General features: G+C 37.9%; 2 protein-coding genes across 4 annotated transcripts; one reads left to right on the top strand and one right to left on the bottom strand.

Moving 5' to 3' along the window:
- Positions 1–4,742: 4,742 nt before the first annotated feature.
- LOC113543059 (protein SPO16 homolog) lies at positions 4,743–22,954 on the bottom strand. 3 transcript variants are annotated; one of them, XM_034310260.2, is made up of 6 exons: positions 22,838–22,954; positions 22,539–22,632; positions 20,977–21,148; positions 20,763–20,841; positions 5,996–6,085; positions 4,743–5,502 (listed from the first exon to the last, which is right to left on the bottom strand). In XM_034310260.2, the coding sequence occupies exons 1-6, from the start codon at positions 22,898–22,900 to the stop codon at positions 5,467–5,469; spliced, it is 534 nt and encodes a 177-aa protein (XP_034166151.2). In that variant the 5' UTR covers positions 22,901–22,954; the 3' UTR covers positions 4,743–5,466. The 3 variants fall into 3 exon arrangements, 2 of the variants coding, with proteins under 2 accessions (XP_034166151.2, XP_026796874.3); XM_026941073.3 differs by lacking the exons at positions 4,743–5,502; positions 5,996–6,085 and adding an exon at positions 19,907–20,027; XR_008301079.1 differs by lacking the exons at positions 20,763–20,841; positions 20,977–21,148; positions 22,539–22,632; positions 22,838–22,954 and adding an exon at positions 12,519–12,625.
- On the top strand, positions 8,900–19,656 carry glmnb (glomulin, FKBP associated protein b). Its single transcript, XM_026912656.3, has 18 exons — positions 8,900–9,165; positions 10,526–10,651; positions 11,897–12,007; positions 12,086–12,194; positions 12,531–12,783; positions 12,981–13,083; positions 13,164–13,342; positions 13,629–13,682; positions 13,776–13,806; positions 13,915–14,004; positions 14,981–15,022; positions 15,114–15,187; positions 15,293–15,377; positions 15,967–16,076; positions 18,655–18,712; positions 18,809–18,944; positions 19,162–19,253; positions 19,357–19,656. The coding sequence occupies exons 1-18, from the start codon at positions 9,127–9,129 to the stop codon at positions 19,438–19,440; spliced, it is 1,776 nt and encodes a 591-aa protein (XP_026768457.2). The 5' UTR covers positions 8,900–9,126; the 3' UTR covers positions 19,441–19,656.
- Positions 22,955–23,228: the final 274 nt, after the last annotated feature.

Genomic DNA, 23,228 nt, shown 5'->3' with positions numbered 1-23,228 from the left:
AGCAGACAATACCATGGTCAATCAACAGACAACGAATGAATGAATGTCGAAAACACATATTCCCTGTGAATCTAAACAATAGAGCAGTGTGTTATACCAGCTTAATGCCTGGAGGGATCGACATTTGGTTGATGATGAGCGTGAGTGTAAAATCTGTGAGAGGGTAAAGATAACAGGGTTTATGTAATGGGGCTGGAGGGTTACAGGTAGAATATACTGGTGCACAAAAAAAAAAAAAACCCTTAATAGTATGAGATTGACAGATATGTGTGACAGAAGAATAATACTGTTTTCAGTTAGATGTTTTTCATTAGTGTGTTTATATTAATACTGGCTCATGTTTTGTCATGGCTGAACTTCCTACCACTATTTGCACTTGTTGGCACATTTTATACTTCCTCACTCACTTTGGATACAAACAACTGCCAAATAAATAAATGTAGATGATATATAATGACTATAGACACCATATTTTCAGTTTAGGAAGACCGAATTGGCATAAACATAACAGACATATTATTTAAAAAATAACCAAAGAAACAGTGGTTATATTTTTACTCGTTTTACAGAACATGACAAGCTACACAGGAATCTTTTTTTCTAGCTTGATCAGTACTAGAGACTATGAGTAATTGTATATGAGGAAATGGCCAGCAGGGAGACAATGTCCAGTATCCTGGGACCTTCACCAGTTTTCCAGCACTGCTGAGTTTCCAGATAAACTCTGAATTTAGTCCTTTAATAATTGTATTAAATGTTATATTTGCCTGAACCAATCATCTCAAATAGTGCTGAACTACTTCATTTTGAATCCTAGTAGCCTCGTTCATCATCCTCTGCTGTTCATCAGCAGGTAAGCAGAGGTGAGATTCATGCTTTTGTTGTAGTGCTTTATTCATTATTTACCTGATCTGAAAAACAGTCTGCAAGACTACTGCACAGCTGTCATCATGCAGCGCAGCTCAGCCACAAATTATTCATGATATTTGGAAAGAAAAGAAGCATGAGTGGCAGAAAGAAAAAGGGTGATGTGGTTAGCAGGGATGAGTTTGAGGGAATGACTCTCTGCACTGGATAACACGCATGAACTGATAAGCATCGTTTGAAACATACGGAGTGTAAGAGTATATACGGTACTCTGCAAAAGTCTTAGATGTTTTTTTTTAATACAAAGTTTGTCTTAGGGGTTTGTATGATGTCAACTGCATGATCAAACATTTTTTTCCAAAAAAAAAATAAAAAAATACATTTTACAAAAAAAGTTTGCCATTAAAGAAAGTAACATATTACATATTCCAAAAGAACTGTGGGTGATTCTCCAAGATGTTTTAAAAAAAGACAAAGGGCTTAAAAAACTGTTTAATTTCATTATTTTTAAATAATTATAATTAATATCTAGATGTACACTATATAACCAAAAGTTTGTGGACGCCTGACCATCACATCCATATGTGTGTTTTGAACATCCCATTCCAGATTTATTCCCCCTTTGCGTTTATAATATTGTTCTGAGAAGGCTTTATACTAGATGTCAAGAATATTAGAGAGGTCAGACAGTGATGTTGGGCGAGGAGGCCTGGTGCCTAGTCAGTCTTCTAATTCATATCATAAGTTTTCAGTGGGGTTGAGGTCAGGGCTCTGTGCAGGCCACTCGAGTTCTTCCACTCGAACTTTGGCAAAGCTTGTATTCATGCATCTCACTTTGTGCACAGGGGCACTGTCATACTGGAACATGTTTGGGCCTCTTAGTTCCAGTGAAGGGAAATCTTAATTCTGTGCTTCCAACTTTGTAGTCCACAAGGCCCACATATGGGTGTGATGGACCAACATCAGTGCCTGACCTCACTAATGCTCTTGTGGCTGAGTGAGCACAAATCCTCATAATCACACTTATACATGTAGTGGAAAGCCTTCTCAGAAGAGTGGAGCTTATTATATCAGCAAAGGGGGACTGTATCTTGAATGAGATGTTCAAAAAGCACATATGGGTGTTATGGTCAAGTGTCCACAAACTTTTGGCCATCTCTGCAGACTACAGACCCACAGACTGCACACATTTAGCCATTACATAGTCAAATCATAGCATGGCCCAACATCAGTGCCTGACCTCACTAATGCTCTTGTGGCTGAATAAGCACACTGGGATTTGTGGGATTTTTTTCCCCATAGAAATTAATGCTAATAATAATAATAATAATAATAATGTATAGACTAATGATAATGAAGAGAACAGTGTCCCATCTCTGTGAGGATTTATCTGCTCCCCTCCTCTGAAGTATATCCCAGTATGATATGCCACCTCAGCTCAGGCTCCTGGGAGTCAGAACCATTTTTCTAGTCTGCTGCAGGACTTCCCAGTTGAGTGTAAGCATCCTAGACACACATATACACTCACACACACTCTCTGTGCACTTTTGCTCCTGAAGCCCTGGTTGTTATCAAGACTGTTTAACAAGGCAAGTCCCTCTGCACCCATCACATTCCCTGAAGTGAAGAGGCAGTTTTATGTGAAAGGGTGGAGTGGAAGGATGATGAGGAAAGTGTGTGTGTGTTGGGGAAGGGGGGGGGGGAGGATGGGGGGTCCTGAATGGTCCAGACCATTGGAAGTGACCACAACAGAGGGACATCAGAACAGGCAAATTGTTCAAATGTAAGCTGACGTTTTCCTCAGTTTTCCAATGTTGAAAGCTTTTCCATTAGCTGCCTCAGCAAGGAGCCAGCACAGAGTCCCACCTGCTGCTCAGACAGGGGCCAACAAGGTCTAAAGACATGTTTACCTGCTTCATTTAACATTACATATCACTGACTGATCAACTGTGAGTAAGGAGTTATTCAAGATGTCAGTTATTCAAGATATCATGCAGAGATAAAATGATGTATTTGATTCTGTGATCAAATTAATTAAAAATTAGATCATAAGTTTTGAGTGAACTGACCAGTAAACCCTACTATGAAAGCACATATTGTTTTATTCTGAATAAAACAATAAATTATCACGTTATTGTTTTAAACACTTCTCTTTTAATATCACACATACATCATGTTTGTTACCACATTGTCTAAGAGCATGAATGCACTAAAAACTAAAACAATTTCCATAGATCCTACATGATAGGAACAGTCAAGGAGCTCAGGAGCTGTTATTAAAAACTATAAATGCTAAAGCACATTTATTCCTGTAATACCAATCCTCTCGCCTCCTCAAACCTGTCATATAAATCTCCCGAAAAGTGCTATGAGGACTCTGAAGCCTGGTGTACTCAAATGTTTCAAATGCATTAGGTAGTATAATCCTTGCTGTTAACACAGAAACACCTTTAGCAGCTCAGCATTAAAGCAGTGCTCCTCTCTTTCAGTCAGCTTAAATCTTGTCTCTGTGAATAATGTGTGATTTTCAAGCAGCGAAAAAAAAAAAAAATAGTTGCTGCTCGGTGATACAGTCCTCGACTTAACCAGGGATGATGGAAGCTATGAATCTCTCTGAAAAATTCATAAGATCCATTACAAGCCAAGCAAGCCAAGCCGAGCATATGGTGTCACAAAGGGGAGAGACAGAGAGAGAAAGCAAGCAAGAAAAAGACAGCCAGGGTAAAAAAAATGACAAAAGATTTTCCTTAAATATAATAAAAAATTCATGCTAAGGCATTCAAGTAAAGTTGCTTTTGATGTTCTGATTTATTGAATGATTTGATGCTTGGACGTAGGCTTGCTCAAGCCTGTACTAATGTCTTTTCAGGGAACTGGGGACGGTCATGTGTCTTTCTACTGAAGAATCAACCCGACTGTGAGTTAGCAAGCACTTCTGCTAAACATCTTTTTCTGTGTGTCTGTGTGTCTCATAACCAAACACCTGCAGCAAAAAAACAAAAAAACACCAAAGAAAAAAACCTCAATTTCACAAACACACTTCCACATTTTCTCACCTGCTCCCTCAGACATGCCTCATGTGTCTAACCTGAAACAAAAGAGTCGTCTTACTGATCGAGTCAGCTACATGAACAGCTGTGATGCTGTTTTAGTGTTGCCGTTGTTCAAGCCTCTGATGGGCAGCGAGCTATGAACAGAACAACACTGTTCATTAAACACAACACATCGTATCTGAAACCACACTTTCACTTAATAACAGCCCTTATGGAAAAATCGTTCACATTTTTCACATGTGATAATCTGAGTAATACGTGATCACTTGTGAAGCCACATTTCACCATGTTGTACTCTGAAAATGCACGTGTGAATTCAAGTAAATACTGAATCTACATGCATTACATGTGAAAATTTACCATGTAAAACTAAACGAATGATGTGAAATAATCACACATGGAGAAATAAAATGCATTACATGTGAACATAACACGTGAAGTGTCTAAAAACGTGTAAAATCATGTGATCACTCGTGAAGTTTGTGTGACTTTTTTTATAAATACAAATGCAATGTCTAATCTCTTTAATCAGAACATTGCACAATAATACGCTGAGGCCTAGAGCAGCGAAGCATGAGCAGAAGACACAGATCCGGTCTGCAGGGGCTCTCTGATGGAGCTGAGACTCCACTCCTGCTCGCTCTGAAACATTTATGATGCCAAGAAGAACCTGATCTGCTTGTGCCGTATCAAAGTTCTTCTAAGCGGCACACCACCCAGTTCAGTTAGAGACTCTTCTACAATACTGTAAATGCAACGATGTGACTGAAGAGAATTTTCTGTGACATATACAACAGAATATATATCTACAAATGATCTCCATTAGAGTCAGTAGTAAAATTTATTTTTGTACAAGCTTCTCTTTAAAAACATTATACTCAATATTGTTTAAATTAAAACAGATAAGCTCAGAACAAAATGGATGCTGACTGACCTGAAGCACTGGCCAGTGAGTGAGACGTATTATTAGATTTAACTCTTGAGCAGGCACTCAAATGGAAAAAGGGAGGCCAAAGGGAGGGAGGGAAAAAAAGCTAAAAGCCTCTATCACCTCACGAAAAAGACACAGGGACCCCTCAATGCAGCACGTATGCATCTCCAAATACCACAGAATGAGTGGAGTGACAAAATCATTTTGACAGCCTGTTCGCGTGTAACATCCCAGCCTCCGCTGCCGTAGGGACTTGCCCATAAAGACGGGGCTCCATTGCTGGGGGTAACCGGGCACTGGCATATTGATCACTAACACGCACACACACACATACACAGTGTCTCTACTAAAAATACAGGCTGCACTTGAAGCGTCCCACTCTGTATGTATTGATTGGGAACAAGTCAACACTAGTAATTGCCATCAGAATGCCGATTTACTAAAGGGCACGCAGGCTTCAGCTGTAGTTGTGCTGGTGTAGAAGTATAGATCTGTTGTTTCTTCCTCCCTCTGGTACCAGCATGTAACTAAGATGTAACATGCACAGGACAGAGGCCTACCTGGAATTCTGGTATTTAAAGTGCAAGATCTTTTCAGTTCAGGCACCATAAATGTTCAGTGGAAAACAGATGCGACATCACTGACACCATGCTGTTGAAAAAAAAAGTGATAGATATAGTGTAAGGACATCGGGCTGCATTCAAAGTATTGATACAAAAGTTGTCAGTATTTACACAGGGAAAGTTCTTCAAAGATGGGTTAGTGAAGTGACTTGTGGCCAAGTATGGTGACCCATACTGAGAATTTGTGCTCTGCATTTAACCCATCCCAGTGCACACACAAAGTAGTGAACACACACCCGGAGCAGTGGGCAGCCTTTTTTGCTGCGGCGCCCGGGGAGCAGTTGGGGGTTCGGTGCCTTGCTCAAGTGTCTCACCTCAGTCGTGGTATTGAGGGTGGGAGAGAGCGCTGGTCATTCACTCCCCCACCTACAATCCCTGCCGGACCTGAGACTCGAACCCGCAACCTTCAGGTTCACCTTCGGGTTACAAGTCCGAGCCTCTAACCATTAGGCCACGACTGCCGCCCCACGATATGCTTAAAACTGATTTTCTGGGAGTGCCATTCAGATTATTATAATCACCTGTGTGTAGTTCATGCCTCTGAGCTTGCCAGATTTTTCTTGAGTAGCAGCATCTGATACGTGGTTTTTCCACAGCACGTAGATCATCGCCTTTAAACACAAAAACTTGGCTTTAAGCTTGGAAAAATCAGAGATAGAACATTTGTACTGAAAAAGGAAATATGTTTGTTATTTTGTTGTCAAATGTAATATGTAATATGATTTTAAAAAATAACATAAAAAAGACCAATACGATGACATGTGAATGAGAAGATGGCAAGCATTAGAGTAAACAGCTAATAGGAGTCTAGTATATTGCTAATATATTGCTGCATGAATAGTCCTAGCTGTAATGATCACATTAATCACTGCAAATTTGGTTTAATTGTATGGCTTCCACCTTCATCATTTGGAAGCTTATAAAATAGCACTTGATCCAGCACATCCTATTATTCTGTATTTAATTTTTTTTATATTGTGCTCCAACAGTTAATAGTGTGCATAATTTAATGAGGCCACGAGATAATAAATAAAGGTCAAGCGGTACGACTCCAGTTTGCTGATGACAAACCAAATAGTGCCAACAAAAACACTATATTCAAGTATAATACATTCGTTTTTTACAACTTAATTAATGTGGTTTCATTTTTCAGATGTGATTTTCTCGCTAAAATAATTCTTTTGCACGACACCACATGCATTTTCTTGAGATCACATGTGCAATTTCAGAGCCTAATATTGAAGTTCACCTTCACATATTTTTCACATAATCACATATTAGTCACATAATCATGTGAAACATATGTGACCTATCAAACTTACTCACTCTTGTAACTTCATACATTTCTTATTAGTTTCGTTGTGGTTACAGAATAATTTATAGTAGCTAGTGAATATTGTGTGGGGACATCCAGCTTCAATCATGTAATGGTGTCAGATTTTTTTCAACATGTAGCCTACATTTCGTTGGGGGCAAAATATTGATACTGTAGAAACTGTACAGACATCACCAGGAAAAAAAAAATTCATCTCACATTTCTCCTTATCCTATAAAGCAGAAATTCTCTAACATTTCACACTACAATATAAATTGCTAATGGTGTACCCCTGCCTCTGCTATAAAGGAGCCCCCTTTCCCATAACACTGGGGTTTTCAGTCTTATCTGAGAAGGGCCGGTGTGGCTGCAGGTTTTTTTTTTTTTTCGAGCTAAACAGGAACCAAAACTAATTGTTTTTGCAGACTAAAAATCAAGTAAATCAAAATCCAGTAACAAGTGGAATCGAGTGTGGCTTCTATAGCCACTGCCTTTGCAGATCACATTAACAACCCCTGCTATAACACAATTAAACTACACTGTGCAGTATTTTCCTGTTCACGTCATAGTAACACAGTCTGACATTTTATTTAACACGAATACAATGATCAGGATGATTTAGATGTTTATACTGTATTAAAAAAGACTAAAATGCATCAGTCCGGCAATAGGCAGGGCATGTGAAGCTAACACAGAGCCACAGGGGAGAGAGCTTTAAACAGAACAACTTTTTTTTCTGACATGCCAACTGGGCACTGGGGATGGTTTTTGGCAGACAACTTCAATTCCAGATAAATTCTCTGAAGACCACAGTGCTTAAAACTAGCAGGGCGATAGTAAAAGAGACTTAAAATAGAGTTCTTGCTAAATTATTTCAACTGTAGGATGTATTTCATGATCATTAGTGATGAAATCAAGACAACTATGGTATGAATGAATATGTGCTGAATATCATACAGATTCCACAGTGCTCAGAGATCTAAGCCTGAAAGGTCAATGTGTGTGTCAGGTAATCAGGTTACGGAGGTGTTGTCTTGTTGCTGGAGCCTATTAAAAAATACATGGTTATGCGATAGCACTGACCTGATGCAGGTCTGCTACTTAACACATGCCTTTAGCAAAGCCCATACTCAACAATGAGCAGTTGAATTATGTGAAGAGCATTTCAAAATATACACACATATACATACAAAAACAGTTATTAGAGAGAAAACGCTGACAGAACTTCAGAAAGTTTTTAATTGATCCCTTTTTAAGCAGTGTACTCACAAAAAAGAAAATCGAGGTTTAATAAGTACAGGTTCAGTGAATCTACCCTGTAAAGTCCGTATATCCTTTTCACATGCATTTCCGCTGTGTCTCAAATAAACAATGAGGAAACGACAAGAGAAATGTCAAACATCTGACATCACCAGCCCTATAGATCTGTCAGCATCGTCTAGCAGAGAGACACTTCTGTCCTTACTCCCAATAAACATCACTGTCTGCTGTCAAAACACTGAATCAGCAGTCTCCAATTAAGCAGGAGCAAATCTGAGGCAGACACGCGACAGGCGTGCTCTTCCATACACTCTATTTGCACTACGCCTTTTGTGTTTGGCCTTTCATCACACAGCAATAGACAGAGCAAACCACTGAACCAGCTGCAGGTTAAATCCTAATGCTCAAACCTTGTCCTCATCCATTGAGCTAAAATCAGGGTCTTCTATCCATACACTGAGCAGGAAGTCAAACACAGGGCCTGTATCAAGTTTCATACATCAGAGAAATGTTGGATTAAGGCTTTGTGCAAAAAAAAGACTCGCAACCCAAGCAATCACAGATGTCTTTTAAATATTTCCATGGCATGACATGTTTAAATAACCAGTGTCTGAGAGAACTATTGTGAGTCATTGTGCTCTGTATAATCTATAATGCTACCAGGTATTGAACAGTGAATATCAAAAAAGCACACATAATCCACGCATTAATAAATACATAAACCTGTGGATAGATAGAGGCCAGTAAAATGATTAACAAGAATATTTGGGTTTGAGTGATTCTTCTCTAGAGCCTTCGAGAAATGTGTCCTGCTTGAGTGCATGTCAGATTGCTCTAGTGTAATCCTATTAGCACGCACTCAGGCACTGTGCTTAATAAGAGCATTACAAAGAGATCTCTCCATGCTGCTGTCCTTTCATACACTTCGGTCTCAACATCATGGCTTGCTAGACTCTTTTGTTTATGTATCATTCCAAAAAATCTCTGTGATCAAAGAGCAGAGAGGGATAGTAACTAATCCGGAGCTGATTGAGGCCATTTGTGGAGTGCAGGCTGTGGCAGGACTGAGACTCAACAATGGCAGCAAATCAACTGGATGATGTAATTCAGAGATGGGTGAGTGAACAGCAAGTCATGTGAATGACAGGGTATATGTATTCATTAAATGGTGTTAGAATTAGATTAGTATTTTACAGTACGACAAGTGACTGGTAATTAATGGGTAATTAATTTGGGAGTAGTTAGTATGTAATAAGTCAGAATTTGGTAATAACAAGTATTTTCTGCTACATACCAAAGAACACTCTAGTTGATATTCAATTAGAAGAAGTTCAGGTTTCTACAGTACTTGGTGCCATAAGACAATCATTACCCATGTAATCATGTGGTATAGTTGGTGCATACTTTGTAAGTTGTAAATGTAAGTACATAGTTAACACAGAAAACACATACTTTTTCAGTATTTACACAATCATTATCAGTAAACAAACATGATGGAAAAAAAATAGGTAAGTATATATTTTTTTTACTCAGTTGATAGATTTACTAGTAATTCCTCTGCAATAATGTGGTAAAATAAAGTGCATTTTGCTTATGGTAAAAATAAAATGCATTTTGTGTATGGTAACTATTCTCATCGTTGTGATATTCAGACCATAACCAGATATAAACAATATTACTAGGTACATATACAAGTAACTCATTTGTAATACAGTGGAAGTAGGACTGTCTTTGTCATAAGAAAAAAATAACTGGGCAATACTACCAGGTACATAAGCTAGTAAAAGTCTTTTGTAATATAATGAAACTGGGATTGTAAAATGAAGTGTATACTGTACATGGTAATTAAACTGTAGCTATTCCCTTGTCTTTCCTTGGTAATTGTTGACTTACGATACCAAGTACTATGAAGGCCACCCAGTGACTGAAAAAGTTCAGAAAACTTCAGCTGATTCCATGTTGAGGTATTTGATGGGTGGGGTAGTTGCAGTCAAGTGAATCCTTGAGTAGAAACCTGATTGTTTTCACATAAGTTAATATGTACATGATCTACATATCTATTACTATATACATGTAAATTTGGTATTTACCCCAAAATTCTTGTAATTACCCCATGCTTACATATTTCCTACCACAAATGCCCAGTGACGTACTAGCTACTCACCACACCACATCATATTACTGCTAGCTAATTACTACATACTACACTATTAATTACCAGTTACGTACTGTACTCTAAAATAAAGTGCTATCACTGGAATGATTAATACACATTCACATTAGAATTATAGTGTAGAATAATACAGTGTTACAACGTGCTATGACTACAAAGAACAGCATGTTCTGTAGAAAATACCCAGAAATGTGCCAATCAATGTAACCGGATATGCATTATTTAAAAGTACATCTCTTTAAGCAGAACCTTCAGCCAATTACGTCATATGAATAATAATAATGCAAAATAATTCTGTTTTAGAGAAATACCCAGGGAAAAGATTTGACACCCGAAGATCATGAACTCTTTCTGAACGTTGGTCAAATGTGCATTGCTCAGGGTGACAGTGCACATCTGCTGGATTTTATCAGTGATGAGAAAAATCAGGTGAATATGGAAGTATTTCTGGTAATCGCAATGCTGACACACTTCTGCAAAAGTCTTGCTTAAAAAGATTTGTAATTATGTTCCATGTACATTTTCACACGGCTGGAAATCATGCATTTTCTAAGCTTACGATCAACAGATTTTATAAATGACCCCATGCCCCACTCTAACTGCCCCATACACATCAGGCTAGAAAGGAAATTGACAATAAAAAAACAATAAAGCAGCTTTTCAATTTCAAATCCCCAATACACAAGCAGTTACTACAACACACTCACAACTCTGCCATCATTCTGTCCCACTGAGGACGGTGAACCCCAGGAAGTAGCTGTTCCTACAAAACCATCACTTTGCTGTAATTCCTAACTGACTGGCCTCTTCACCCCTTGGGTGTAAAAATGTAGTTTGGTGGAAAATCAGTCAGATTTCTCGCTCGACTGGTAGCCCTTAGACGCAGTGCTCCATTAAGTGCCCTTGCTTCTCCCATTCCTTTCACTGTTCCCTGATTTCCTGCAGAGTCTCAGGAGCATGTATGTTTTAAACCAGAACTTAAAAGTCCATTCAGTAGATCAGACCCTGTGTAAAATAAAATCAGTGTCAGATGTTTAGTTATAACAATGAACAGGAAACATGGCTTCTACCATGCATGTACAAAGGGAAGTGAAATTTGAAATGTCTTCAGCTGAAAGTGAAAATCTCTGCACAAAGTGCATCAAACCTCTTAACCCATGGTTGTTATAGGTTTAGTAAGGAATGAAACAATTAAGAATGTTGATGCAGTGCAGCCTGACATGAAGCGGAGTTGCTGTTACCAGTGTGTCCTGAAGTGTTTTATTTCTCTTATACCACAACAATATGCTAGTGATCACAATTTTACATTTTTCATTTATAGGTAGCATACATTCAATGTTTTGGAGACTCCTTCCATAAATGTTAAATGTCTCCTTACAGAAAGTTTCACCATAGTATTGATTAGATCTTTTTCTTTGTTAAATAACACATTTTTTAAACTGTTTTTTATTACTATCCTTTGATTACGTTTGCCATACAAGTCCCTGTGAGTTAGCTGTTACTGTAGACAAAATAATGTATTAGAACAGTCATATTACTATTAATACATTTTAATTAAATTATTATTTAAATTACAGCCAGCACTACTGTCCAAGATTAGAGAATTCATCAGCGCTGTGTTATAAAATGTCAAATGATGTACTTACTCATCAGAGTTGTTAACTTTGTATTCAGGACATAGTAAAGTCTATGGGTAGTGGTCTCCTAAGGCCACTGATTAAGGAGGTGGTGAGGAAAGAGAGGGATTCTGTCCACTGTCAGGCTGTGATCACACACCTCGTACAGGTAAGTAACAAATATGTAATCAAACATGACTGATTTACAGTGCCATTTCAATTTGAAAACAGCGTTTGCCTTCTTCAGGTCTGCAGTGCAGACAACCTCCTGGACAGCTTGCTCAGGCAAGTGGAGGAAACTGATCCTGATTCGATTGCAGACACCATCACTCTACTCATGCAACATATTCAACCGGGTAATTAAGCGCCTGTTGTAGCTTATTGTCAGCACTTACAGTTCAAATACGAAAAACATGGTGCTGATAAATTTAAAAATAATTACAACCATTATTTTATATCTTTTACAAACACAACTGCAGCAGGTATTTCCCAATACCATAATAAGATCTGAAGATCTTTGAACTTTTAACAGAAACCTTTTAGTGATAACCGTCTTACAATGACTAGCCAAAATAGCATGAACTGTAACATTTCATAAACATGTACACAGGAAATGATAGAATGTGCCTCCCCCTGCAGTCTCCACACCTAATTACAGTACTGATTTGTCTGATACTAACCTCTCCACACAGTTCTGATGAGGCTTGGTGATTCAAAGCCCGCCTTTTTGGGCCTGGCCCTGGGTGCTCTGCACAAACAGATCTCGAAGCTGCCGGTACCATACACGCACAAACAGGAAGAGGAAGACGAGCACGGTCTCAGTCGCTGCTGCACTGCTCTGCTGACCTTTGTGCAGCCATTTGTGCAGGAAGTCAAAAGTCAAGATGCAAAAAGTCCAGTGGCAAACACGTATCATTCAAGACAAAGGACTGTGCTTCTCAAATTGTAGGTTTTCATAATTTTGCAATTAGAATTTATTCAGAGAATTATTCAGAGTAGTGTTTTTTAAAAAAATTAAAGAGAATATTGGGTGTTACATTCACCTTGCTTCTTTCTCTTATTCCATCCTCTCTGAATGACACAAGATACTAGTTTTCTTATTCAAAGTCTTAATTGTGACTTTGTATGCATTTTGCTTGTAGCTGCATGGCGAGTCTGAGGGAACCTCTCCTTGAAGCTCAGCTTGATAGGGAGGCTCACATGTCCCAAAGCTCTCCCCTCTGGAACTTTGCCACAGAAATCATGGTGAGCTACACAAGCTCCTTTCCACAATAAAAAAAATGTAAAGGTGCTTTCTACTTTCTCATTTATGCTTCTCATTATAGACTACTCTATCAGCAATCCAGGAGCCTCTGCCCAAACTCCTGTTTTACTATCCCTTGAGAGGGAAAGAAGACAAGAGAGTTGTGCAAGATGACAGTCATTTGCCTGAATCAAGGGCTTGCCTGGCCTACTTGCTCTTCGTCCAGCTTATTGCCATTGAACTGTTCCCTGCTGTCTTCAGGCAGGATACATTATCTAAAATTTCCTAAGATCAACTTTTTGTCTTGGCTAAACTTATTGGCATAGGACACAAGTTGGCCTTCTGAGTTTTAAAGTAGTTTAATAGTGTTAGAGCAATTTAATATATATATATTAAATAACAACATATCTGTGGATTATGTTTGCTATGCTTAAAAGCACATTCCAAATGTATTCTGTGCTAGCTATTAGACACTCATTTTCAAACCCCAGCTAAATTCTCCCCAAATCACTCAGTTCTAATATCGCATTACATTTTGCAATTTTAGCCCAGTGTTTGTTCTGCAGTGTAACATGGAGTACATCAACGTTTTATTGAGCAGGTAATTTGACAAAAAAGTGTTTTGACACTGTATGAGTAACAGTGGCTTGGTTTACATTACATTAATTAACCTAACTGTGCTTTTTCCTCACAGAAAAGATGAACCATGGATCTTGAAAGGTTTGGTAAGATAATGCAGTGCAGATTATTTTAGCATGTCCGCTTAAAATGCTGTGTAATCAGTGATAATGAGTTTATTATGCATCTCACTTGGACTGTTTCTGTCTCTTAAGGACTTGTATGTTAAAAGCTTGGAGAGAGTTCTGGATAACAGTCTTCCAGTAGAGTTGCTAGAGCTGAAGATTTTTCATACAGTTACACAAGTAAGACAATCATAGCACAACCATTCACTGCAGAATATATTAAAAGAGTTCTGAAGTGTTACACTGAGTTGCCAAGTACACGTACCATATAGATGAACTTTGCAGGTATGTAGCATTGGTCTATTCTTAGCACAGCAGTTTGAGTGTATCAGGCAAAGCAGTGCTGCTGGGGTTTTAAACACTCAGTGTTGACTCGTAGGTTCACCTTGTAGGTGTGCAGTTTTTCCATGCTCAATTTGTATTTATCAGACTCTAGGCCTTATTCAGTGTAAAGGTTTTTGGCTGGATTTTTTGGTTGATGAAATTTTTCAACCCAGCATCACTGCTTTTTATAATTAACACAAAGCAGAGGAACTTTACCACCCCAAAGTTGAATATTTTCCAATAACAGGACATGTGAAAGTGTGTATTCCTCTTATATTGTCAACAAATACAATTTTTAATTTACTAATGAACGACATGTCTTACTTTTGTGGAACATACACAATACACAAGTTGGTTCCTGTTATTACTTACATTATGGCAACTATAAACATTTGTTCCCTCATCAGTTCTCTTTTTGTCTCTTTTGAAGTTAAAAAGACATTTTTTTAAAAACCCAACAACTACAACAACAATACAGTTTGTCATGTTAACGCGAAACCAGAAGGTGCAAAATTCTGTTCTGAAAACTTTCCCATGGTGGAAAACTTACTGACGGTTTGCAAAGTGCTGACACCCAAGACTCCTTTCTTTCTATAAATGTTAGATAAACCAGAAGCCTTCACCATATCAATGATTAGATGTCTTTAAAATGTCTCAATACGTTTTTCACTGTAAATGTTGTTGTTGACTGGATATTTTTGGTTGGTGGACTGTTTCTAAACCCAACACTGACACTGAGGTGTTTAAAATAACTTTAAAATGACTTTAAATAAGTAAATAGTAAACTTTTAAAGCTCTATTTAATGATCTATTTTTGCTTTTCATGATACAGAACCTAATTCAAATTATGACTGACTGTCCTATCCAGCATTTGGTAAGTGTGGTGTAATCACTACTTATTATGTATTTCAATGAATGTGCCTGAGTAATGTAAGATTGTAATAATTCCTTTCTTGCCTTTTCAGAGAGTAAAAGCTCTTGTGGTTTTTCAGCTTTTTATGGAGAAACTCAGTGGGGAAGCCAAGCATAAATTCTTCAGGTATCTCTGTAATGCAACTTTCTCCACATGTTTTATACAGTTGTAAATAGAGTGAAATGCTAAATCAAAGTAAACTGGGTAATAATCCACCTCATACACTTTCAGGTGCATAATGCGAACCAGTCAGCATTCAGGGGTGGAAAGTGTCATTCTCACAAACATCAAAAATCAAGTGGAGAAATCAAGCAAGGTCAGATGCAGGTCATTTCTGATGACTCAGAATTAGAAGTCACACTTCTAAAATCAATTATAAAAGTGAAACAAGCGTTTAGCAAATCTGACAGATTTTTGGAACTGAAGTAGTCAGAAACACTTTAATGTTTCACACAGTGGCTGCAAGATGGAAAAGAAGATTTTGAAGCTTTCTAGATTACACCGATTTCATAATGGTCTTTACCAAGTAAAGAATTAATTCCTTGAATTCGTTCATTTATTCACTTTACAGTACTCCTGATATATTTGTATCTTACTTAGCATGTACACTGACTTTACTTTTGCATTTACAGCATTTGTCAGATGTTCTTATCTACAGGCTTTTTTTGTCTACTTGAGAAACATATCCTCATGTCAGTGCAGATACCAACAAGCTAAAGCTCTCTCAGAAACTGCTAGTGCTACTAAGCACATTAATACACAGATTACAAGGGACCTTTTTTTTTTTAAACAAACACCAAACAATACTGGAGACACTGGGGTTACTGTTATTGAGAATATCCTTAACAGGAGAAAATGATATTGTTTCTGCACTTACTCTACCATGATCTGAATTGTATCTGTAGTCAGAACAGATGGACAGCTGGTTTAAGGGGACATTACTGCTAGCGCTCCTGAGGGACACTCTGAGTTTACCTCAAGGCCCAGAGACGGACTTACTGCATGAGATGGACAGGTGGGACAAGTTTTTGCTTGTGTCCTAAATGTTTTCAGTCACTCCAAGCAATCTAATTGTATTTTTCAAACAAAGGACAAAAAAGAGTGGCTTTTCACATGACATTTATTTGTCCTGTGAAGATATGATCTGGTGTGTTGAGACTTGCGGTATAACCCTCAGGCTTCCATATGATATAATTTAGTTTTTTAAGGCAATGATTTGATATTTGACAGTACCACTGAATCTGCTAGGATACAATTCAACACAAAACAATTTGATTTACATCATTTTAAAAATACACCGATCAGCCATAACATTATGACCACCTGCCTAATATTGTGTTGGTCCCCCTTTTGCTGCCAAAACAGCTCTGCTCTATCGAGACATGGATCCCTGAAGGTGTGTTGTGGTATCTGGCACAAAGACGTTAACAGCAGATCCTTTAAGTCCTGTAAGTTGCAAGGTGGGGCCTCCATGGATCGGACTTGATGGCCAGCACATGATCAATTAGATTGAGATCTGGGGAATTTGGAGGCCAAGTCAACACCTTGAACTCTTTGTCATGTTCCTCGAACCATTCCTGAACAATTTTTACAGTGTGGCAGGGCGCATTATCCTGCCGAAAGAGGTCACTTCCATTAGTGAATACCGTTGCCATGAAGGGGTGTAACTGGTCTGCAACAATGTTTAGGTAGGTGGTACGTGTCACAATAGCATCCACATGAATGCCAGGACCCAAAGTTTCCCAGCAGAACATTGCCCAGAGCATCACACTGCCTCCGCCAGCTTGTATTCTTCCCATAGTGCATGCTGGTGCCATCTCTTCCCCAGGTAAACGCACCCGGCTGTCCACATGATGTAAAAGAAAATGTGATTTATCGGACCAGGCCACCTTCTTCCATTGCTCCGTGGCCCAGTTCTGATGTTCACCTGTCCATTGTAGGCACTTTTGGCAGTGGACAGAGGTCAGCATGGGCACTCTGACAGGTCTGTGGCTACACAGCCCCATACGCAGCAAGCTGCAATGCACCGTGTGTTCTGACACCTTTCTATCATAGCCAGCTTTAACTTTTCAGCAATTTGTGCTACAATAGCTCTTCTGTGGGATCAGACCAGACGGGTTAGCCTTCACTCCCCACGCGCATCAGTGAGCCTTGGGCACCCATGATCCTGTCGCTAGTTCACCAGTTGTCCTTCCTTGGACCACTTTTGGTAGGTACTAACCACTGCGTACGGGAACACCCCACAAGACCTGCCATTTTAAAGATGCTCTGACCCAGTCGTCTAGCCATCACAATTTGGCCGTTGTCAAAGTCTCTCTAATCCTTACGCTTGCCCATTTTTCCAGTTTCCAACACATCAGCTTTGAGAACCGACTGGCTGCCTAATATATCTCAACCCTTGATAGGTGCTATTGTAACGAGATAATCAATATTATTCACTTCACCTGTCAGTGGTCATAATGCTATGGCTGATCGGTGTATGTTAAATATTAAAAATAAACACTTGTTGTTTCTATTTTTTCAATAATAATCGATTTATCATCAGTTAAAATATATAATAATTGATTTATGATTGTTGCCTTGATTCATTTCAGTTTTTTTTAAATTGACACATCAATCCAAATCATCTGACTGTTACAGACTAAACAACAAAAACGTCAATAAATAAGGGCAATATGGAGATTTCATTCCAGTTAATATAGATGAAGTTGTAGGAAAATATAAAAATTCCCACCCTGCCCCTAACCCTAACCTTTCTTATCTTTTCTTACATATAAATTCATGGAACTGTTACAAATTTGCAATTGTGAGTCCATGTTCAGTTCAAAAGCAGTGTATTGCCCATAGAACAAGGGCTGTGCAAGTGATAAAATGTCTGACATGTCCTTTTGGCTGTACTATGTCTTGTAATTAATCACTTTCACTGGTTCCTAACAGGAGGAGAATGAAAATAACTTAAGCTATAGTTAGAATTACCGAATAGACTTGAAGGACAAGCTTGACAGTACTGTAATATAAAATATCAGAGTCAATATGCTAATCTGTAAAACCATAGACCTAAGTTGGAACACATAATCCATGTATGCCACCTGCCTCTGCCTTGAAAGATGTTTTATTCACATGATATCATTCAGCCCTGACAATTATTTATTGATGATTCCAAGAAAATAGCCATGATCCTGCAGCACAGAGCATATGGCAGGCAGGTGGATGCTGTAGGGCAGATCCTGTGTCATTCCTAAATAAGACCAGAGTGAGTGATTGACATGAACTGCTCTGGATAGTCTGTCTTTGATTAATTACTTTAACCTTTGACCAGTGTGGTGCAACATGTGATTTAAAATATGTTATTTCTGAGCCTTGGCAAAGAAACAAACAAACAAACAAAAAAAAAAAAAAACAAAACTTATCATACTCACCTACTGGTTAAAAATTTAACTGTGAAAACAATTTTGAGCATTATACATCTTGTTCTTGGCAAATTAAAAAAACTTCTGCTTATATTTATTGAAATGTAAAAGATATCTAGAAAATATAGCATGTTGTGTATTATTTAAATATACATGTATATTTCCATCTTTTCCATATTGTAGGGTCATGGTGTCTCTAAATCTTCTGAGATATCTACTTATCAGAGAGAGAAACAAATCTGTAAGTCTGTTACACTCAAATATCCCAATACAGGCCTTTTTAACTGAACAATTTAAGCTCGATGAAGGCAACGACCAATTGTATTTTTTTTTCCAGACAGGTATCTGGACAGACCTTTGTAACAGTGCCGAGAGCTACATAAAGATACTGCGTGTGTGTCTCAGCATGTCAAAATCATACTATGGGTCAGAACTAAAGAGACTTCACGAGGACAAAAAGGTCAAAGCAAAGGGTAAGAGATTTTCACATTTAACTTAATTCTAAAATATGATCATCATTTTAACTATTGGTAAATGATGTTTCCATCTATTATTATTTTACATTTTTGGCACTGCTATTTGAAAAAGTATATCCAGTTATTATTATTCTATTATTATTATTATTATAATATCTATTATTATTATAAAATACAATGAGTGATTTTTTTCTTAACATTTTTAACACTTTAGAATTGAAAGAGGTCTCAGGAAAGAAATCAGTTCAACATATGATTGTGAAAAACAAAGCGCTAGGTGGAATGCCGTGTGAGGCACAGGAGAAGGTAAATAATCTCTCTCCTACTATCCTTAGTTCAGAGGTTATAGTGAGTTAAGCCTTAATGGAGTGAGTATGAATATAAAAATGTATATATTTGTAATTAACAGGTCCTACAGTGTGCACTAGTTACATATGATCTGATGGAGAGTCTTGTCATCCGAATAGAGGAAATCCTAGAGGAGAGAGTGTAACATTATTATTACCATCTTTTTTTTTTTTCTTTTTAATCAAGTCGATAATATCAATCCTATGTGTGATCAGTATGTACTGTGTGCGCTAAACTTGTTAACTTAAAATTTAAATTAAACTTGCTAGAAAAAGAAGAAAACTCTAATCAGGAGCTGCCAAGAATAAGTTGTTTACTTACACCAAGGTAAACACATGCCATATTATACATACTACAGAATATTGTGTGTTGTTAATAGAAAGCCTTTGTAGATGCTGTAATAGAAAATAGTCTGGAGGCAGCAGTTATTCTTGAATACAGCTTTTACGTAAATTCTTAAAAAAGTGGGATAGAAAATAAAAGCGATTAACCATTGTATGTGTTGATGAAGGAGTGCGGCTGCATGGCAGGTGTTTGTGCTGTTTGTGCTTATGACTCATTTAAATATGACTCAGGACTCTGACTGTACGACTCTAATAAAGTTGACGGAAATTAAACGACCTTAAAAATTTCCACTTTCTTTAACAATGTTTCAAGGCTGTTTTCGATGATGTGAGCTCGAGCTACATGCATCCGCTCCCGCACACGATCCACATGTGGTTTACTGGTGGCCTGCAATGTACAACCGCACTGTGACCTCTGATAACCTTATAACAAAACTAGCATGATCACATGACAAATACACCTATAGTTGCAAGAAATATTATTTTAGATTTTCTTCTTCTTCTTCTTCTTTTTTTTAGGCTTTTGCATTAATTACTCATAAAATGTGATCATAAAACCAAACACAATCTGCCTAAACTAATAACCCAAAAATAGCTGCATGTTTCACGTCGTTATTGAACACACTAATTAATCATTCACAGGGCTGGAAAAATGACCTAAAGTACTTAATAACAGAGAGAGCAGTAATAACCTTCACCAAATATTTGCTGTAACTGCTGATCAGACTTGCACAACAGTAAAGAGGAATGTTTACACTATTCCTCCCTGCAGAGCTGTTTCAATTCATCACTATATCGCTGGGATTTCTTTGTATTAAACAGCCATATTCACTCTATCAGTTGGGTTTAGGCTCTGACTTGGCTATTCTGTTGTTGATTTGTGTAATTGTTTTGTACGTTTGGTGACTTCAGGTGACAGATCACATCCCTGACATTTTATGAGCAATTAATGCATTAATCCAGACAATTCCAAAAAAGTTTTTCTTTCGGTATTTCTGTTCCACTAACTGAGAAGGGCGCTGTATGAGCATAATACTGAAATATCCTACTACCTAATGATGTAATATATTTAATAAAGTCATAAAAGACGTAAGTAAATGTGAGCAATGGTCCTGTTACTTACTTTAGCGATGGTTAGCATTCCCTTGACAGCGTCCCCATTACTATGGACAGGTAAGACTTTGAGATTACTGCCAAAGAATCTGGTAGAGAAATCAAAATACAGCCTATGAGATGTGTGTTCAATGTTAATAAGAACCCATTTCTTCATCAGCCCGGTGGAGCTCCAGATTTTTAAAGCACGGTTTTTCGAGATTGAGGTTACATTTCAGATGCACCTGTTCTGCACTGCAGACACAATCTCCAATTCTCGTGCGCCGTATGCTGGCGCCTGGAGCAAAAGAAAGCTGTTTCTGTGGACCTGGATGAACTTTTCAATCCTTCTAAAGAATTCTTCACACTCAGCCTTTTCAGGAAACTCCTCTGGGGTGATCAACAAGAACGCCACACCTGTAAACAAAATGAAAATCACACCTATTTGAAGTAAATAAATAGAAACAAAAGTTTTGAACTGTTTGAGAAGCACAGCAAGTTATATCCGGTAAAGCAGTAATCCTCAAACTTTATGCAGCCAGGAACCTTTTCAATTTAAAACAAAATCCACAGACCCCTCAGTACAGATTTATTTCACAAACATAATCTAAGTGCTCAAATATTAGGAACAATTTAACCATTTATTTTATAATTTGTGAACTTTCCTCACACAGAATACATTTTTTAAATTAAAATTGTTATTAGATTCCAGTACAATAACTTAAAGATGGGTTGTGAGTTCAACCACTGTAACAAAATTTGAAAAAAGTCGCAGACCCCCTGGCTATGCTTCATGAACTGATAGGGCTCCCGGACCCCAATTTGAAAACACTGTGTTTCACAAAGTGTTTTTTTCAACCTAATCTCTAAACAAATAATCTGTATGACTAGTTACCATTCATAAGAAATTAGACTATACTGAGAAAAGAATGTAAAATTGTTGGGGAACGTCTTTGTGGTGATTGCACACACATTACGGAAGGGTAGGCTACATATCCGGCTGAAAACAGGTTTAGCAGCAATGATTCAGCACAGTGATTAGCAGAAAATGTTTAGTAAGTGTAAAACGCTGGCATTGGTTAATTTTAGAGGTCAGTATTTCTCAACCCTGGTCCTTTAGTAAAATATATCCCTGTTTCAAGCCTGAGCTCGGGTTACGATCTGTGTGGAGTTTCATGTGTTCTTTATGTGTCTGCCTGGGTTTCCTCGGGATTCTCTCTCTTTTTCTCCCACCTCCAAAAAACATGAGAATATAGGTGAACTGACTCTTTAAAATGTCCCTAGATGTTAAAGTGTATGTGCAAAGTGCTCTGATATGGACTGGTGCCCCACCGATGGTGTATTCCCACCTCACACCCAGTGATACTGGTATAGGCTTCTGACCCACCATGACCCTGGCCAGGATTAAGCAGTTACTGAAGATGAGTGAATGAATTTAAATGTGTAAAAAGTAATATTCTGCCTATTTATTCCAGCCGTAGACCTTATTTCTTTCCACAATGAGTTGCATTTATGTATAGGCCATATTGTTTTTGAGTTATTGATGTTTGGACTAATAACTAGAGGAACTCAAGAATAAATATAATAGACTTTGATGATGGTGGATTGTGATTTCCACCACTGTAACTAAATAAAGTCTGACTCTCTGGACTCCACTTTGAGAACCACTGGTTTAGGGTTTTTCCTTGATATGAAATATCCTAACAAGCTCTTCCTGATGAGTGTGTTAGAGCAGGGAAAGATGTTTATATTGTGGATTGTGGAGTAGAAAGACAGCTGATGCTCTCCACCCTGGCTTTAATTTTACCTGAGAGAGGAAAGACCAGTGTACCGCCATCAATACTGTCTGAGTAACGAAGTAGGTGTTGTTGTGCTAAAAGCACCACTGAAATTTCATTATTCTGTCAAGACAACAAAATGAATTATAAATTATAAATAACTTCATCTCAAACAGGGACTGAAATCTAACTCCAGGAGCAGGAAACAACTGGAAAAAGGCGACAAACTAGAAGAATAATTGGCTAGTTAGCTACTAGCTAATGAGACAAACTGGAGGAACAGTTAGCTAGTTAGCTACCAGCTAATGAAAAAGTTCACTCTGTCTACCTGAAGGGAAGTACTGACAATAACAGTTGTTTTCCACAAAGTCTCCGTGTTGTTATTTGCCATTTAAATTGCTTAAAGTATACAGAGAGAGAACAGTATACAGAGAAGAGAATATTTCAAAAACTAAGCGACTAATTTTAACTAGATTAATTCCAGCTCACAGCACGCGACAGTGACTAGCGCTTTAATGCAGAGAGACAAGTAAGGTCTCTGAAATTTCATTTCCCTTTCAAATATGCCTCTGTGTATTCTTTTGGAAAAGCTGTCTCTTTGTTTGTTTGTTTATTAGAACTTATCCAGAACTGCAGAAATTCTATACCAGGAGCTCCTGACCAGGATTAAGCAGTTACTGAAGATGAATAAATGAATAATCTTTTGGTCGGAGATAAAC

The sequence above is a fragment of the Pangasianodon hypophthalmus genome, chromosome 2 (assembly GCF_027358585.1).
Source record: "Pangasianodon hypophthalmus isolate fPanHyp1 chromosome 2, fPanHyp1.pri, whole genome shotgun sequence".
In the NCBI taxonomy this organism is placed as follows: Eukaryota; Metazoa; Chordata; class Actinopteri; order Siluriformes; family Pangasiidae; genus Pangasianodon; species Pangasianodon hypophthalmus.
This window is presented reverse-complemented; position numbering and strand designations above follow the sequence as displayed.